At 56.1% G+C, this 18,791-nt stretch overlaps 1 protein-coding gene across 2 annotated transcripts in view; it reads right to left on the reverse strand.

Moving 5' to 3' along the window:
* Window positions 1-425: 425 nt before the first annotated feature.
* The window catches only part of TFEB (transcription factor EB), a 54,728-nt gene continuing 36,362 nt past the window's right edge, over window positions 426-18,791 (reverse strand). For both annotated transcript variants that reach the window (XM_059177918.1, XM_059177919.1), the window contains exons 2-9: window positions 6,989-7,223; window positions 6,647-6,901; window positions 5,964-6,041; window positions 4,092-4,212; window positions 3,943-3,999; window positions 3,265-3,340; window positions 2,521-2,668; window positions 426-1,575 (exon numbers count right to left, since the gene is read on the reverse strand). In XM_059177918.1, coding sequence (XP_059033901.1) covers window positions 1,087-1,575; window positions 2,521-2,668; window positions 3,265-3,340; window positions 3,943-3,999; window positions 4,092-4,212; window positions 5,964-6,041; window positions 6,647-6,901; window positions 6,989-7,201 — 1,437 coding nt within the window. In that variant the 5' untranslated portion in view covers window positions 7,202-7,223 and the 3' untranslated portion in view covers window positions 426-1,086. The remainder of the gene's footprint in view (window positions 1,576-2,520; window positions 2,669-3,264; window positions 3,341-3,942; window positions 4,000-4,091; window positions 4,213-5,963; window positions 6,042-6,646; window positions 6,902-6,988; window positions 7,224-18,791) is intronic.

Here is an 18,791-nt window from a genome sequence, read left to right on the forward strand (position 1 = left end):
GGAGAAACATGCCCCCCACCCTGGGCGAGGGGCAGTCTGGGCTGAGGGTGCCCCAAAGCAGCAGCTGAGAACAGAAGACTTGGTTTCTGAGCAACCAGATCCCCCCCATCACCCAGCTCATCAGTCTCCGGCCACAGCTGGAGGTGCGAACCAGCGAGGTTGCAGCGCCATCTTGTGGCCACAAGGAGGGAAAATGACCCCCTCAGTCCCCAAGCCCCCTAAGATGGGCTGCATCTCCAGCTTCCCTTGAGGCAAGTCTGAGAGGTGGGGGAAACCAGGTGATGGGCTTGTTCCCCACTCTCTGTCTCCCCCTACCCTGACCCCCACAAGGGGCGTTTGAATTCTAAATTCATTATGGTGTGCACTGGGTTAAATCCTCCAGCTGTGTCCGCCCCAGATCCCTCCAAAGAGACAGGACAAGCAGGTACAAAGCACAGTGTTTACTAAAGGCACAAAGTGGGGAGCCCGGAGAGAGCTGCTCTTCCAGCAGTGACCCCGCGCTCGAACAGGAACCCAGCGCCCCCTCTTCCGGCCACCCCCGCCCTCACACCACCTGGTAGAGAGCTGTTAGCACCAAAGGGGGGTGGGGATGCCAGGCTGGAGGGCAGACTTGTGGCCATCTGAGTCCCAGAAAGGCAGGCCTGGGCACCCCCTGGACCGGTCGCTGCCTCGGAGAAGGAACTTCCTGAACCCCCTTGCTCTCACATATCCTTCACGAGCAGGGGCGGGGATCAGACCCAGAAGACAGAACCCTCCCAGGACCTTTTCTTACCCCTAGCACACCTGTCCCCTCCCTTGCCCTCATGAGTTCGCCTCCAGGACCTGGGCTGAAGGCCTACTCAGACCCAGCCCCATCAAGAGGGCGATCCCTGGGGAGTACTGAGCCGGGTAGGTACTGAGCCTGCCCCCACAGGCTGCCAAGCAGGCACGAAGTCCAAAAGTCCAAACAGGGGGCCAACAGGAAGAAGTGAGGCAGGGCAGTTGGCTACATCACACACAGTGCAGCCCAAGGAGTGGGAGGGAGGTGGCCCCGGCCCTCCCAGGCCCCAGGTCCGCCCCTGTTCCCCAGCATGGCGGCCGCCCGAGTCACAGCACGTCGCCCTCCTCCATGCTGAAGCTGCTCCGGCGGCTACTGGCCTTGGAGGCCTCAGGGGACATGGTGGAGAAGAGAGGGTCAGAGGCCAGTGGTAGCAGTGAGTCGTCCAGGAGCATGAGGTCCAGATCCTTCTTGGACAAGTTGGGGAACGGGGAGCCATGCTCTGGCCCCAGAGGCTCGGGATAGCCTGGGGGCCCTTCATCGCCCCCGCCCCCAAAGCTCAGGCTATGGCTAAAGTCCAGGTGGTGGAATGGGGACGGCGGCTGAGTTGGCTGGGCTGGCAGGGGCAGCGGGGCCTGGGGGGGCAGAACCGGCAGCGGCTCAGGATCCGGGACCTCGGCCTCCAATAGCAGGGCCTCCCCGGGGCCCTCCTCACTGGGCAGCTCCTGCTTCACCACCTGCTGGGCCAGCTCAGCCATATTCATGCCCGACGGCGAGGTGGTGGGCAGGCCATGGACTCGAGCTTGCATTTCCAGCTCCTGCAAGTGGGGGGCGGGCAGAGAGAGCAGAAAAAGAAGGCTGGGGGCACACACCCATGTGTGCCAGCTACCCTGCCTTCCGGGCACCCCCCTGCAGCCCTTGCCCCTCCCCTTGTGGCACCCAAGACCACAGCATGGCTCATGGGGAAGCAGGTAGAGGACGGCTCTAGAGTCTAGAGCAGGGGGTTTTCAAACTACAAGTCACAACTCATTTGTGGGTTGTGAAACCACTGTAGTGAGTCTTGACCAGCTCACTCTCTCTTTCTGTTTTCACTGAAACAGACTTGCCTAGACTAGACCAGAATAGAAAGGATCAGAAGGCACTGCATCTATTAAGAATGATGGCTCTTTCGTGAAACTGATTTTTCCCTTGGAGTATGGCCATGCATGCTGGATGGTAATGCCAGCTGTATTAGCTCCTATGAGAGACAGAGAAGTTTACAAGCTGCCATCCGTGTGCCCTCTGTATAGATGGCCAGCCTCGGATCCAGAGAAGACAGAGACCCTGAGCACAGCCAGGATCAGAACCCTCAGCTCCGGATGGCAGCCAAACAGTTCTAGCTCCCTACCTCCCCACTCCGTAGGTCTGCCTTTTCCCATCCCTTTTGAGGTTTGGTGTAGGCGTGGACTTGTACTGATCAAGGAATTGTGAACAGAAGCAACAAGTGTCACCTTAAAAGGTGCACGTGGCTTTAAGAGCCGGCTCTAGATGTGCCCGTCCACTGGCCTGGGTCCCAGAAGGAAGGGCTCACAGAACAGAACCTCTAGCTGGTCCTTGTTGCTCCAAGTCGCTGGGGATGTACTGTTAGCAAACCATCCTCGCTCTTCACGGGCATCCTTCCCATCCCCCCAGTTTCAGAAGTGTAAACACTGCCCCTGAGGTCAAGAGCCAGGCCAGCGTCGGGAGTCACAGCCACCCAAGAAGTCCAAATGCAGGGGCCAGACCTGGATGCGGAGCAAGAGCTGCTTGTTGGTCATCTCCAGGCGCCGAGAGTGGTTCTCGAGCTCCCGGGACTTCTGCAGGTCCTTCTGCATCCGCCGGATGTAGTCGACAGAGGCCTTGAGGATGGTGCCCTTGTTCCAGCGCACGTCCCTGCGGGCCGGGCAGAAGCGGAGGCGCGGGCTCAGACGAGTGCCCGAGCATTCGCCGTGCACTCCAGGGGTTAAAGTAAAACCCTGCTTGGGTTCCAGAAGCCTCTGCTGCCTGTCCCAATGTTGCCCACAAACCCCAGATGCAACCAACCCCGATCTGTGGAGGCCATTCTCCATCTGCACGGAACAGACCCTCTCAGCTGACTTGGTCGCCACAACCCACCTCACGAATTTCATGCAAGCCAACAATTCAGAGCAGCCTCCCTCCCTAGGCCTTCCATTCCTGCTGCCAAAACCCACACCTGTCCTCCACTCTCACTCCTCCCAGCCCTGGACCCCCTCTGTTCCAGCCCAAGTCCAGAGGTTCCCCGCATAACTCCTCCTCGAGGAAGCCCCCCTCCCTCTGACCCCAGCCTAACTGTTCTGATTGGGGCACAGGACGGACTCTTCTTTCCCTCATGGATCATAAGCTCTTAGGAGCCACCACCCCCACCCCCCACCCCCTGCAACCAGCAATCCCCCCAGGTGCAGAAAATACGCCTCAGCTGCTGCTGCCCCGCCCCCAGCCCCCGACCCCCCACACCAGAAACCGCTCACAGGTCGTTGGCCTTGGGGATCAGCATTCCCAGCTCCTTGATCCGGTCATTGATGTTGAACCTCCGCCTCCGTTCAACTAAAGGTAACAAATCCCGAGGGACCAATTAGGAGGAGGAGGACCCCACTGGGGAGAAGGGCCCAGCCCAGGGAGGGTGCCTTGGCCCTTCTAGGAAGGAATGAGTGACCCACAGAAGCGACTGCAATTGGAATGAGGGTCCCGGGTACAGGCCAGAACCACCAAGGGGCTCTTCAAGGCCGAATCTCCAGGTCAGTTGTTAGCACAGCAAAGCAGCCAGTACCCCCACCCCCCTACAGGGCTGAGCGTTCCCAGGCTCCACGCCCTAAAGGAAACAATCTGATATGATAAACCCATTCATTCTGAAGTCCTGGGGATTTCATGAATATCGCTTCCCCCAGGGGGCCCCTCTCCTATCCCCCTCCTAAAAAGGGCCACTGGGAAGAAAGCCGTGCACGGGACCCATTCAGTCTCACCAATAGAGGATTTAAGGTCTCTGGTAGGGAAGCCTTTCTAAGAGCGGCTTTTGTTTTGCTGTTGTTGTTGTTTTAAGTAAACTCTCCCCTCAACCTGAGACTCAGGTCAGAGGGGCTTTTTAGGCAGCCCTAGCGAGGAGAGCAAGGAAGAGGGAGGCGGGGAGAAGGCGCAGGCCCGGGACTCACTTAGGTTGTGATTGTCTTTCTTCTGCCGCTCCTTGGCCAGGGCCCGGCTCTCGGCATCTGGACGTCAGGGGAGAAAGAGAGAGGAGCTGGAAGGGAGGAGATGAGGGAGGAATGGGGAGCTGGGGCACTGGGAGATAGGGAGGTGGTACCTGTAAGCTCTCGCTTCTGGGTCAGGTCGGCAGGGCAGGAGCTGCTGGTGACTCCCACCAGGGAGGCAGTGACCTGGGGGTCACCACTGTACACGTTCAGGCGGCTGCTAGACAGGGGCAACTGTGGGGTGAGGTGGGGAGAGGGATGCGGTGAGCAGCCCCCTCTCCAGGGGGACCCCTGCCCGGGGCCCATCATTCCACGGACACCCAGGGGCAGCCGTACAGGGTCCCCCACGCCCCACTTTGAGCCTGAAAGTCCCCACAGCCAGCTCGAGGATGTCAGAATCCACCCTGGGCCTCTGCGCCCAACAATTCCATGGGAAAGTCCGTAGGGGTGGAGGCTGAGGAAGGTGTGGCTCCTGCCCTCCAGGAGCAGCCAGCCTGCAGAGCGATCAGACCGGGTCACAGCCCTGAGGGGTGACAGATGAGGGGATTAAGTCCCAGGCACTAGGAAGCCCAGAGGAGAAGCACCTAATCGATTTTGGAGTTTCTGAAAGATTTCTGGAGGGTGTGGAATGTGAATTGGGTCCGGAGCAGAGAAGTGAGGAGGAGCACGACAGGCAGGGGTGGGGAGGGCTGAGCAAAGACGCAGGGCTGGACAGAGCTGGTGGTAGCCCCCAGATGCTCAAGCTGCAGGAGCGGACAGTGTGATGTGGGCAGCGCGGGGGACGCTGCCGGTTCCAGATCGGACTTGCAAAGACGCTGGCATTTTGTAATGGGCAGCCAGTGTGGGGTGGAGCAGGGGCCTGGCAGGGACAGACTAGAGCTCTAGAATGATCACCCAGCTCCTGCCACAGGAACCCCACAGAACAAATCACGAGCCCAGAAGCCTAGGTGGGACACCAGCACCCCACCAGATACACGGAAACCAGAGAGGGGACTAGACACTGCGTCCTCTGGCCCTCTCCCTCCTCCAAGCCTTCAGTGCTCAGTGGGAAGGTTTCAGACCCAGCTGGCCTCGACCGGTCCCGCCAAGGTCCTAGGCACTGTTGCAGGGCAGCAGGGATCCGGGACTGACTCTTTTGACTTCCTACTACAAGATCTAGGGGCTTCCCCTCAGGGGCATGAGCTGGGGCCAGAGTCAGGGTCATAGGGCTTAGGCCCAAGAGGCAGAGACACCCACAATTCTACCTGCTCAGTGCAAGTACCTGTCACCCCATGCAGAACTAGCCCCCACTCCTTGCCTTATCTAACTTTCCCACAATGCTGCGCATAGACAGCATCATTCCCATTTTGCTGCTGAGAAAACTGGGGTTCAGAATAATTAAGGGACTTGCCAGGATCACAACCAAAGCCAGAAGCTCAGCCTCTTGATTCTAAGGCTGGCTTCTTCCCCTTTGCTACCTCACCTCTGCCTGGGAGGCCCAGAGAGCCTTCACACTGCCAGGAGGCTGCTGGAGGGAGGGGACAAAGCCAGCACCCTATCACTTGTCGCATGGGGTGAGGGCCATAGGCTTGTCCCCACTGTGCCCTATGCTTTGTAGAAGAGGGAAGCCCCAGATCCCAAAGGAATTCATCAGCTCAAGGCCACACTGCTCCTCTCCAGCAGTGCTTTCCCTGCCTTCCCGCTGCTGAGGCCCAGCACCACTACCTCCTGCCCCTTCCCCAACACCCCCCCACACACACACTCAGAGAGCTTTCCCCAACTGCCCAGCCACCACTTCCCACTGAAGCCCCATCATGCATGCATGCTAGGCAACTCTCTCTGGAGTCATAATTTTGCTGGGCCGTGGGCTCTGGTCACACTATTTGACAGAGATGACTCTCATCTCTGTGGCAAGATGGCTCTGCCCAGGTGAGGACCCTGTAGAGCCACCATAGAACCTCTGCCTCCTCCCTCTGACATACCCACCCCACCCTGGCCAGCAGTACCGTGTTGGGCATCTGAGTTTCAGGGTTGATGAAGCCCAGGACATCATCCAGACACATAATGTTGTCAATGACATCAAACTGAAAGAGAGAAAGTCCATCTGAGGAGAGCCCACTAGCAGAAAGGCACAGGGAAGGGGCACTGGGACAGCCACTGACCTGAATGGACCTTGGAGCCTACCTCCCCTAACCTGCTAATCTCTGGGGGGAAAAGGAAAAAGGACCAGAGAGGGGATGAGATGTCCCACAAGCCCAAAGCCAAGGCACTTCCCCAGGAGCAGGTGGCTCAAAGAGACTGCTTCGTATACCTTCTGTCTGGACATGACTTTGCAGGTGTGTTGGGCTTTCCTCTATGAGTTTCCTGTTTCTCCCTAGCAAAGCTTTCAAAAGAAGGGAAGAGGCTTCTCTTATGAGACGAGGGTTCACTGGCAGGGTTGTGTATCCCCTCAGACTGGGGGTCCCTGAGGGCAGGATTGTGTCCCCCCCTCAGACTGGGGCTCGCTGAGGCAGGGCTGTGTCTCCCCCTCAGACTGGGGCTCCCTGAGGGCAGAGCTGTGTCTCCCCCCTTAGACTGGGAGGGACTCTAACAGCAGCACCTCGCCTCTGCCATTAGACTAGGAGTCCCAGGAGCACAGTGGTGGGCACCAGCTCTGCTCACCACAGCCACTGGCCAGCCCCTCACTCACCTCCCTCTCGGGGTTGGAGCCGATGTGCAGCATGGCCATGGGGCTGTTGGGAGCACTGTTGCCAGCTGAGGAGGACATCACATGCCCGGCCCGCACCCCTGGGGAGGCCGCCGGCAGGGGCTTTGGGGAGCCCTGAGCCGGGCTGATGTGGGCGGCAAACTTGTTCCCGTAGGTCTCGGACAGGTACTCCCGCACCTTCTGGTCCCGGGACTGCTGCAGGTGGTAGGAGGTGGGGTTCTCCAGGTAGGACTGCACCTGGGAGGGGGCGGAGAAGGCAAGTGTTCTAGGGATCCCGGAACCGGGCTGAGAGGGGCCCATGCCCTACCTTAGGACAGGCCCTACCTTCAGGACCTCCCCTGGCACAGGTGGCGGAGACTGGAAGTGGACGGGGGTGCTGATGGCCGGAGTGGGCGGCCCGCCCAGCGCCTGCTGCTGCTGCTGCTGCTGCTGCTGCATGTAATGCATGACGGCCTGCTGCTGCATGCGCTCCCGCTGCTCCTCCTGCTGCGCCTGCTCCCGCATGAGCTGCATACGCAGCCCAATGCGCGATGCCATGGTGGCCACCAGCACGGGCTCCCTGTGGGTGGGGGGCAGGGTCGGGGTCTGTGAGATGCAGGCCCCCTGGGTCTCGGGGAGAGGGCCGGGACCAGGGGACGGCACCTGTCGTACAGGAGCAGACGCCGAGGCCCAGAAGGGAGAAGGGGTTCCTTCAAGGTCACCGAGCAAGAGGGTGACAGAGCTGAGACTTGATCCCAAGTTTCCCACTTCCTGGGCCAGATATGGAGACACTCTGTTCTCCGTTCATTGCAGCTGGTTGGCCCCAAAACGTTGGAGTCAGTCTTGAGTCCTCTCTTTCCCTCATGCCACATGGTGATCCTGGCAGATCTGACTTCAAATAAGTCCCCTCTGCCACCACCTCCCGACCAGACCACGACCAGACCACGACGGACGTGGGCCCAGCCTGTAGTATGCCTTATCTGGCTTTCTGAAGGAGTCTCCTCACGTTCAGATTCCCTCTTTTCTTGCCCTACAACATTCTACTCGTAGCTCAGTAATCAGAGGAATCCTGTTAAACCTTTGTTTAAGTCAGATCCTGTCCCTCCCTCAGCCCAGAACTCTCAATGGCTCCCGCTTCACTTGGAGTAAAAGCCACAGTCCTTCCCACAAAAGGCCCTCTGTGATCCATCCCCGCCTCATGATCCCCTCTGACCCCATCTGCCCCTGCTTTCTCCCTTGTTTCACCAGCTCTGTCCACCTCACCAGCCTCCTTATAATCCCCCAAACACAGTAGGCATGCTCCTACCTTAGGGCCTTTGCACTTGCTCTTCCTGCAGTCTGGGATGCCCCTCCCCCAGACATCACTCATTCCTTCACCCCTTCAAAGGCACAAATGTCCTGTTCTTACAGAGACTTTCCATGACTAACCTATTCAAAACTGCAAAATTCCCACCTGCCCCCCAACACTCCCTATGCCCGTTCCTTTCTTTGTGTTTCTCCAGCACACTTATCACCATCTTAACCATTATGCATCTTTACTTAGTTATTTCATTGACTGTCTATCTCTTTCTCCCAGGAATGCAAACTCCCCTGAGGGGAAGCACTTTGTCTGTCTTCTTCCCTGCTGTGCCTTCAGCCTTTAGCCCAGGGCCTGGGACACGGCAGATGTTCTGCAAATGTGTGCAGGGAATGACTACTATTTATGAATCAGGCACTGGCGATACACCCCCCAAGCTAACTAGAGTCCCTGAGCTCATGGAGTCAAAAGTCCAGGGAATGAGAAAAGCCACCTGGAATGCCTGCGTGGCTCAGTGGGTTAAGCCGCTGCCTTCAGCTCAGGTCATGATTCCAGTGTCCTCGGATCGAGTCCCACATTGGTCTCCTTACTCCACGGGGAGCCTGCTTCTCCCTCTGCCTCTGTCTGCCTGTGCTCTCTCTCTCACTCTAACTAATAAATAAATTTTTTAAAAAAGAAAAGCCCACAGCCATCACGATCCTGGGCAGAGAGGGTCGCTGCAAGGGTCCGGGAGGGCTCCCCAGACCCAGGATGTCAGCCCTGATCATGGATGGGTCTTGGTGGGCCCCCAGGTCTAGTCTGGAAAGGGGGAGGAAAAGACAGACTGAGCCCAGCTGCAGGCCCTAACTCTCGGAGGGACCCTAGCCCATGGCTTCCCTTGGAGGCTTTGTTTCCCTAGGCACAAAATGAAATGGCTGAACTAGGCGATTTCTAAGGTCCCTCCCAGCTAAGAGACTCCCTGAGAGGTACAGAGCCCCCAGGGGTTCCCCAACTCCATGAAGTTTCCAGCATTATCAAACAGGGCAGACCTGGGCTGAAATCCTGGCTCTGCCCTATCTTGGCTGCGTGACCTTGGGCGAGTCACTTCACCTCTCTGAGCTTCAGCTTCCTCCTCTGCCAACAATTTCTACGTCAGACATTTGGCGAGCCTGTGAAGTGGAAAGATGCTGTCTTGCACAGAGCCTGGCACTTGGTAGGCTGACAGCGGAAGTAAAGGATAAACACAAGACCGAGAGGGTCAGCTCTAGGACAGACCAGAGCCCAGAGCTGTGCCCGGGGGATCTGAAGAATGAGAGCCAGACCTCTGTTGGGTAGCAGAGGAAAGCAGTATGGCCTCATGCCAGACATCAGACTAAGTCACTAAGTACCTTGTGGAAGGTACTGGCAAATATTCACTGAAAACCACCAACTAGGTCACGGAGATAATAATAATTTGCATCTATTTGCGCATTTACTCTGTGCCCGGCGCTGTTCCAGGCACTTGAACCTCAAACCCCCACGAGGTAGTTTTGGTTATTCTCCTTTTACAGATAAGGAGAAACAGAGGCACAGGGAAGTTAAGTATCTGGGGACAGAGACAGAGCTGGGACCCAGTCCAGTGTGGCTTCCCAGCCCATCGTGGGGCGGGGGGGGGGGGGGGATGGGGCATGGGGGGCTGCTGACCACTGTGTCTCCACACAGAGCTGGGAAGGAGCTTGTCCCGGGTTGCGTGTCTGGTTAGCTCAGGGCCACAAATGGAGCCTAGGCCACCAGACCCCAACCTAGGGCTCCCTCTACTGCTACAGCTGCTTCCTTGCAAAGCGGGTCTGCACACCTTCTGCCTCGCCTTGGAGCTTTGCACTTTCTTTCCTCCCTTCTTTTTCCCCCCAGGCCAGAAATTAGTGAATCAGCCCCAAGGGTCTCTCTGCCCAGCTCCCAACAGGACAGTCCCCAGGGAGAAAAGATCAGACAGCCACCCATTCCCCCTTCTCTGTCCTGCAGCCGGGACCCAGCTGCAGCCTCCACCCCTTTTCTGGGCTCCTACAGAGGATAGCCTGTCTTCACCACGATCCCCCCACCCCCGCAGCCCTGCAGACCTTACAGACTCTGACCCCAGCCCAGCCCCCGGCCCTGCCTCTGCACGCCCCACACTCCTGCATGCTCACAAATGCGGCGCCAGGCAGCCTGCCCCTCCGGGAACAATCTGACTTCAGTCGGTCCCTGCTGGGGGGAGTGGCACCAGGCCTGGCAGTGCCAGCCGGCACGGGGACGACTGGGGGAGAACGAGCCCCTTGTTTCTCTGACAAAGGGCTGGGTGCCTGTCCCAGGCTGAGCTAGAGCTGGCTGCCACGGGAGAACCTGGGCTCCATCCTGCTGGGCCTCTCCCTGGCTGTGCCAGCCTCAGTCTGCTCGGTTGGAAGATGCCAGCGGGAATCCTGGCCTGACCAGCCCCACCCAGGGCTGTGCGAGCCTCCTGGGAGAGGCTATCAGAGAATCGTGACCGGCCAGGTGTCCAGGTGTCCGTGCCTTGAGAGGTGTTGGGAGCCTCAGCCTGTCTACTGTCTTCTGACAGAGGGCAGCCCAGGGGCACAGCAGAGTCAGTCTTCCCCACCCCACCCACCCCGCCCCCACTATCACCGCTGTCACCCCAGTCACAGAGCTGATTCCTCACTCCACAGCCCAGCCTCCTCCCCTGGCCCTGTCTGGGTCACTCTGAGCCTGGCCTGGGGGGAGGGATGAGCACAGCCTTATGGGGATCTGAGGACAGATGCAGTGACCCAGGAGAGCCGCTGGGCATACTAACCATTCCCTGCCCAGCCCTCAAGCACTCCTGCTGACTCTCAACGCCTAAGGGACCATTGCCAGCCTCCCCCCGGGACCCATCTGTCAGGAAGAACCAGGATGAGGGACACAGGAGAACCTAGTCCTCCCCCTCATCTGACCTCCAGACCCACCAGGCCTGGGAAGGGCTCCCCAGTCATGCACTCGGGAACAGCGGAAGCCTGGAGTGCCCACTATCCGCAGACACCAGCGCTAGGAGTTTCCCTGCCCCCCCCACCAGGTGACACCCCCCACTGAGCGGACCAGGGGGTCTAACACCCCAGAGAACTCCAGTGTCTCTCCAGTCCTCTAGCAAAGGTAGCAGGGACTGAAGTTTCAGCCAAGACCATGAGAGCAGCCCCTTTCTGCGCCCCCAGAATCCACTAGCCATCCCCGCCTCCCTCGCCCCACGGTTCACTCAGAACCTTCCACCTGACTGCCCCTGCCCCAAGCTGCAACTGGGTTCCCAATCCAACAGATGAAGCTGAAGCCCTCCCCCGCTGCCATCCCCTGCTGTCCCCATACTGGGTTTTTTCTCTTTGGTAGGGCACCTGCCCCTTGGGCTGTCAAGGAGACGTGGTGGGTGTGTGGCACTCCCTAGCATGTCCTCAGGTAGCCCATAACGGACAGATATGCCTCCAAATCCATGCACGTCTCTAGTTGAGGCCAGGCCAGTTTCAGCCCCTGCGGGGTTCGCCCTCATCAACCCTGTACACGTCAGCATGAACCCATTGGGAAGCTTTCCTAAGGGAAAGGGGACACAGGGCAAAGGGAAAGACAGAGAGAAATCACTGGTCTCCAGGAGGGATGGGCACAGAGGGGGAGGCTCCCAGAACAGAAAAGCCTCAGCTAGAAGGATCTCAGAGACTGAGGACTGAGTGGAAAATGAAAACTATAGAATAAAATGTATAGCCTGAGCCCATTTAGACAGGGAAACATGTAGAACAGACTAGGAGCATCAGAAGGGTTGCCCTGGGGCAGGGCTGGTCTCTATGCTTTCACATACTAACTCATCTATTCTTCACAACACCATGAGGTGACTACTATTATTGCCCCCAGTTTTGGGAACTCAGGCACAGAGAGGTGAAATAACTTGCCCAAGGCTGCACAGCGGATGAGTAGCAGAACACACACTTAAACCAGGCTGCCCGGTTCACAGGCCTCACTCTTGAGCTTCTTTCCTGGGCTCCCCCAGGACCCGCAGCTGCACAGAGTGGGTAACAGTGGGCTGGGGAGTGGTAAACAGTGTTCTTGGAGTTTCTCATTCATTCTTACTTTTTTTTTTTTTTTTTAAGATTTATTTATTTGAGGGCGCCTGGGTGGCTCAGTGGGTTAAGCCGCTGCCTTCGGCTCAGGTCATGATCTCAGTGTCCTGGGATCGAGTCCCTGTTTCCTCTTCTCTCTCTCTCTGCCTGCCTCTCTGCCTACTTGTGATCTCTCTCTGTCAAATAAATAAATAAAGTCTTAAAAAAAAAAAAAAGATTTATTTATTTGAGAGAGAGAGAGCAGGCGAGCACACAAGGCAGGAAGGGACAGAGGGAGAAGGAGAGAAAGAATCCCAAGCAGACTCCCTACCAAACACACTGAGCCCAAGGCAGGGCTCGATCTCACGACCCTGAGATTAAGACCTGAGCCCAAACCAAGAGTCGGATACTTGACTGCGCCACCCAGGCACCTTGTATGATTCTTTTCATTCAAGGGGGAAAGAAAGGGCAGTTTCCAGGGGTTTGTGAGGGCCCCACCTGCTTCTGGTCTTATCCAAAGCCGGGGTTCCCTCAATTTTACCCAGAGTCTGGCCCAAGCCCTGCCCTCCTCAGTGTGATGGTTGTTAAGCCAGCTGAGGACCCTGGGTGCAGACACTGAGTGACCACCGGAGGGTCAGAAGTCACATGCCATTTGAAGCTGGAGGGCCACGATCCAAGTCAAACTCCATTTCCACTACAGCCCCAGACATGAGCCCTCAGAGGAAGCGTGGTCAATCAGTGCCCCTCAAATTGCTCCAAGGGGAGGCAGGAGCCCTCAATTAATTGTGGGGCCTGAACTTCTCTGGGATTTTTCTGCCTCCCAGGTGATCCTTTAAAACTTGGAACAGGAAGGAATGCCTGGGTGGCTCAGTCAGTTAAGCTGCTGACTCTTGATTTCTGCTCAGGTCTCGAGGTCGTGAGATCCAGCCCTGTATCAGGCTCCACGCTCAGCATGGAGCTTGCTTGATCTTCTCTCTCCCTCTCCTTCTGTCCCTCTCTGACTCTCGTGAACACACATGCACGCTCTTTCTCTTCCCCAAAATAAGTAAGTAAAATCTTAAAAAATAAATAAAAAGAAACCTTGGCTTAGGAAGCAGAAAATATGTACCCCATTCCTAAGTGGATGCCCAACAGGAAAGCATCCATGGGCTCACCAGAGGACACACACACCAGAAGGTTCACAGCAGCCCTACGGATAGCGCCCAAGCCAGGAAACACCAGACATCCATCATCAGGGAAATGGATAAGGTACACACACACACACACACACACTGGACTGCTACTCCACAATGAGAGTAAGCCCGCTATTGCTACTACACACAACACGGACACCTCTCACAGACAACACTAAACAACGCACAAAACACACCCAGCACCATCAACATTTGTGCCGTTCAAACAGGCAAAACGAACGAATCTTCTGTGAGAAGTCAGGATCCCTTGGGGGGCAGTGCCTGAGAGGTAGCCCAGGGCAGCCAGCCGTGGGGACACTGGGAATGTTCTGTGATGTGATGGACGGTTGGCGACGCAGGAAGTCAAGTTTATGAAAATGCAAGCGGGGACTCACAATGTGTACACTTTTCGGCATGTGTGTTTATACTGTCATTAAAATTTACATACGAATGAGGCCCGACCTTAAATAATTTAAAAGAAGAATGGAACAAATGGCCCTCAGCTCTGCCCAAGTGTGGCTCCGTGGACTTTAAAATGCCTTCATTGATCTCAGGGTCCTGGGATCGAGTCCCGCATCGGGCTCTCTGCTCAGCGGGGAGCCTGCTTCCTCCTCTCTCTCTGCCTGCCTCTCTGCCTACTTGTGATCTCTCTCTGTCAAATAAATAAATAAAATCTTTAAAAAAAAAAATGCCTTCATGGGCACCAGGCGACCTCAACACAGCGGACAAGTGTGGGTGCCGCCTCTTTGGAAAAGCAAGAGGGCAATACGGTTCAAAGCCTTGGAGAGTAGCCACCAGCCTGATAAGGTGATCCCACACAGCAGAAAAGGCTTTTCTGCATCAAGATGCCGATCATATTATATAGAGAAAAATGAAAAATACTCTCAATGTCCCGCAGTAGGATGGTTAAATAAATCATGTGGTAGTCCTCTGGATGGAATGTTATGTTTCCAGTTAGTAACTGGGCAGTGGATACATCAAGTATAAAAAGGCAAAATCATACAGAAGATCTGATCATCACCGTGGACAACTATATGCAGAAAACGCTTTGGGGAGGAAATATACGAAAATATCAGAATTCTTTTGATGATGCAATCAGGAGTGTGTGTTTTTAACTTTTACTTTCTGGGATGTAACTCTTTTTTTTTATCATGAACATGTACATGTTTCTAATCAGAAAATAATATTTTATACTAAGAGTTAACACCAACGGTGCACTTACTATGTGCGAGATGGGCTTAAAGCACCTTACTGGACTATCCTACTTCCTTCCAATACTGTTCGCTCCTTTACCAGCAAGGAGAAAGGCACAGAGAGGTGGTCACTTGCCAAAGGTCACAAAGCTAATGCATGGTGAGGCTAGCCCCTGGGGTTTAGAGTTAGGCCCCTCTGCTTGCATTTGGGGCAGGAGTGGCCACATTTTGTTTTCGGGATTGCCACTGAAGAAGCTCCCTACCAGCAAAGGGCTTCAGTCACCCATCTCTTTCAGCCAGCCCAGGGGGCCAGCGGGTGCCTGGGACGATGGAATGGTCTAGAATCCCCAAACGCAAGCAGAAAAAACTCTGCCCTTCCTCAAAGGGCAGAGATAATTTCCTGAATTCCCAGAAAAACACATGTCTCGTGGCTGAAACAACAAAGGGTACAAGCCCAGCCGCCGGGATGCCTGTTTAAACCATTTACTGCGTTCCGTGCCTCTGTGGTTGGAAGAAGTTTCCCTCTGATCCAGGCTCTTACATACTACCAGTTGTGCGGGAGCCTGCCCAGTGGCCTTGGAGGGGAAATCAAACCAACTGCTAAAGGAAGGCCTCCCGGACAGGTCCTGAGGCTCCCGGAGGCCGGGGGAAGGACCCTGTGACCCCCGGCGTGACCTTCCAGCCTTGGGAAGGGAAGAGAGGGGAAGATTCCAGGACCTGGTTTGTTTTGTCTTCTCTGAGCTCCCCTCTGGCAGAGGCAGTGGCAAAGGAAGGCCTGATGAACTAAGAAACAGAACAAAAATGTGCACACACTCCCCATGCCTTGGGCCACGGCCATTTGAAATGACTGAGGTGGTCACTGAGGTACCCACAGGGCCTGGGGGTCATCCACTGGCCCAGGCCCAAAGATAGCTGGGGAGGGGTGGAGGGGGGGTAGATAAGATTCCCAGGAGCCTGCCCTGCCTGATGCTATGAGAACCTGGCCTCAGAAGGCTAGGGTTTGAGTCCCAGCCTCAGGCTTGACTCAATGTCTCAGCCTAGCCTCAGTGTTAAAATCAGTCAAGTGGGGGCACCTGGGTGGCTCAGGGGTTAAGCCTCTGCCCTCAGGTCATGATCTCAGGGTCCTGGGATCAAGCCCCGAATAGGCTCTCTGCTCAGCAGGGAGCCTGCTTCCCCTCTCTCTGTCTGCCTCTCTGCCTGCTTGTGATCTCTGTCTGTCAAATAAATAAATAAAATCTTTAAAAAAAAAAATCAGTCAAGTGGGGCTTAGCAGCTAGAACCACCTCTCCCAGAACAGGTGTTGGGATGCTGGGTACGGGAGCCTCTGCAAGGGTAGAAATGTGGGCATGGGAGAGATGTCACCACTTACTGTCCCTTTGTCCATGCCCACCTAGGGCATCCCTGGATCAATCAGTCTCCTCTTCCTGTTCCTCTTAAGTTTCTTTTGAGAAAGGGTCCCATAAACACACACACACACACACACACACACACACACACACACACACACACCATATCAAGACCCCAGGCTGGGGCAGGGCCTAGCAGTCCCCCACCGCAACTCATCTCTCCTTATAGAACAGGGCAGGAAGGCCTCGGGCCGGCTTTTCCTGTTACTGGGCACCCTCTCTGTTTCTTCTCCAAAAGCCTGGCGTTCTTATGAGATTTTCACTTTCAGAGCTTGGGTATCACCTAATTATTCACTGCAGTGCAATGGGAGAGGCAGGTGGGGAGTAACAAGCCTACCTCTGGGTTCTAAAAAGACCAAAAGTAGGCAGGGTACTCAGCATGGTGCCTGGTACTCTGGAAACACTTCTTAATTCCAGTGGTTTGTTACCTGGTCCAGCGGTTCCCTAGAGGTCAAGCAAGGCAACCTCCGGCTGCCTCCAAGATTGAAAGAGAGCAAATGGAAATCAGCTCTTGGTAAGTGTGCAGTCTTTGAATGGAACATATTTGGTACTAGAAGCAAGAATGGGGTCAGTAGCACATGCTTTTAACACTTTTGTTTTATTTTTATATTTTTTATTTTATTTTATTTTATTTTATTTTTTAATTTTTAATTTCAATAAGGCCTTTTCCCCTTGAACCAAGATAAAATTCACCCCAGCAAAATGCACAGATTTCAAATGCACAGCTCTGTGCACTCTTCCAGGTGTGCACTCCTGTGTAATCACCCCCCAGATCCAAATGGAGGACGTTTTCATCACCGGGGTAAAGTTCCCTCCAGGACCCTCCCCTGGAGGGCATGTCCCATCTCACCTCCCTCCCCTGGCTCAGTGTCACCCAACCTTGGACAGACAGAAAGGCTATCAAGTGGGATGTGGGCCTCTGTCTCTCTCCTGCAACATAATCACTTGGCCAAATGGGACCACTCTTGGCCCAGGCTGAACAATCCCCTGTTTGTGATGAATAAAGACTGGGGAACAAACAGTGAATTCTAAGAGGAAGCGAAAGCTCCAGAAGAGTGGTCTGCACAGAGCACATCAGTGGCAGCCCAGTGAGACTCAAACCCAGGACGCAGCCCACTCAGCACTCAGAGCACCTGCCTCTAGGGGACCCACCCCAGGAGGCCAGGGGCAGGGAGGGCGCTGCAGGGCTGGTAGGGGGAGTGTGAGGGGGGTCAGGGGCTTGTTTTTCAATCTCTGAATGCAGACAGGAGGTGGGGAGGAGGGAAAGGAAGGGGAGGGGAGGCAGAGGGCAGCCACAGCAGCTCCTGGCCTGCTCAGTGGCTTCCAGCGCCCACAGCTCAGGCCCATCAGCCTCACATCCCAGCTCACATCCCACAGGAAAGGGTGGGAGCTGGCGCCTCCTGGCTGGCCCGCCCGCTGGCCCCGGGGCAAGGCACGGCAATTGTGTGCCACAGGGAGAGGCTTCAAAGGCAATAATCCCAGACCAGAGAGGCGCCCGTCCAGTCCCATAGGGACCAGCTTGGACCCTGGCATGAGGCCTGCCCCAGGAAGACTGCCACTGGGCTTTGGGGGACAGGGGGACATGTAGCCGAGGGAAGCACAGAGAGAAGAAACCAGGAACCTTTCTTCTTTCTTCCTAGTCCACCCTTGTGATATGCACAGACACAGCCCAACCACACAGGCAGACCATCTGCCTGCCTGTCTATCTCTCACACATACCTTGCCATACCCCTCACCCTGCCCCTCAGTGGGCAGCAGCCTCTCCCCACCTCTCTCCCTTGCTCCCTTGTCCCCACCATCTGGACACCTGGTCCCCTTGAGCACCCTGCCTGCAGCTATATTGCCTGGTTCTCCAGTGGTTTCCTGGCCACCGACCTGTCTCCCCAGGTACAAGGAAGCTTCCAGAGAAATCAGCTTTCTTCTGAACCTCCATCCCACCCCACCCATCAGAATTCCCAGAATGAGACACGGGGCCCCAGAATGTTGCTTGTCCAATGACCCAGCACAGGCTCAGTTATCCCCTGTCCTCTCACTCAGCAAACACTTCTGAGTCCTTATTCTGGAGAGGGCACTGTCCGAAGCTAAGCATGGCCCTCTATCAGATCATCCGTCCCCCACAAACACTTCACAGAACAAACAGCACCTCTGGCGGGAGAGAACCGAGACTCAGGTTATGTGACTTGTCCAAGGTCACACTGCAAGAACATGGTGAAGGGGGCGTGCAAGCCCAGGAGATGCGCGATGACCACCAGCTCCCGCCCCGATGAGGAGGATGAGGAGGCCAGGGGACGAGAGGGAAGACCCCTGTCAACGTCCCCCAAAATTTCCAGTCCTGTCCCATCCCCTGTCACCCTCGGTGAATCCAGGTGCCCAGAGAGGCCTGCATATCCTTCCCTCAGGTCCCCAAATGCAGGGCAGACTCCACCTGCCTGCCGAAAACTCTCTTCTGTTTAACAGCCAAGACTGATCCGTTCCCAGGGGCTCAGGAGACGGGAGATGTTCATGTCACGGAGGCCGCTCCCATGAGCTGTGAGAGGGTCTTGGAGGGAGGGAGAGATTAAGTTGAGCTGACTAGAGAGAAATGTGATTACACAGACGGAGGTCTGGCCTGCACTGCAGCAGGGATGGGGGGGGGGGGGGCTCCCCAGATACAAAAGGGGCCTGAAGTGCAGGGAAGGGACTTGAGATTGGGACTCCAAGTGTCCCCAGCCCCCACTGGCCTCCCCCTGCCATCCCAGCCAGCCGGCCCCCCTCTCTCTGCTGAGGGCAGATTGGCTGAGCTTTTGCAGATGCTAGATTGGCCTGTATGGCCCCCCTGACCACCCTCCCTGAGGAAAATGAGACCTGGCAGTCCGGACCCTTGGGAATGAATCTGTTCCAAAAGGGCTCCCTCGGCTCGGCACCAGAAACCTGGATGCTTCCCAACGAACCCGGTGTTATTAGAAGACCTGCAATAGGCTATCCACGGCGCAGCTGTGACCGCAGGCAGGTCCTGTCCCTCTCTGGGCCTTGGAACCTGGCTGATAACATGAGAGGG

This window comes from Mustela lutreola, chromosome 6 (genome assembly GCF_030435805.1).
Source record: "Mustela lutreola isolate mMusLut2 chromosome 6, mMusLut2.pri, whole genome shotgun sequence".
Lineage (NCBI taxonomy): Eukaryota > Metazoa > Chordata > Mammalia > Carnivora > Mustelidae > Mustela > Mustela lutreola.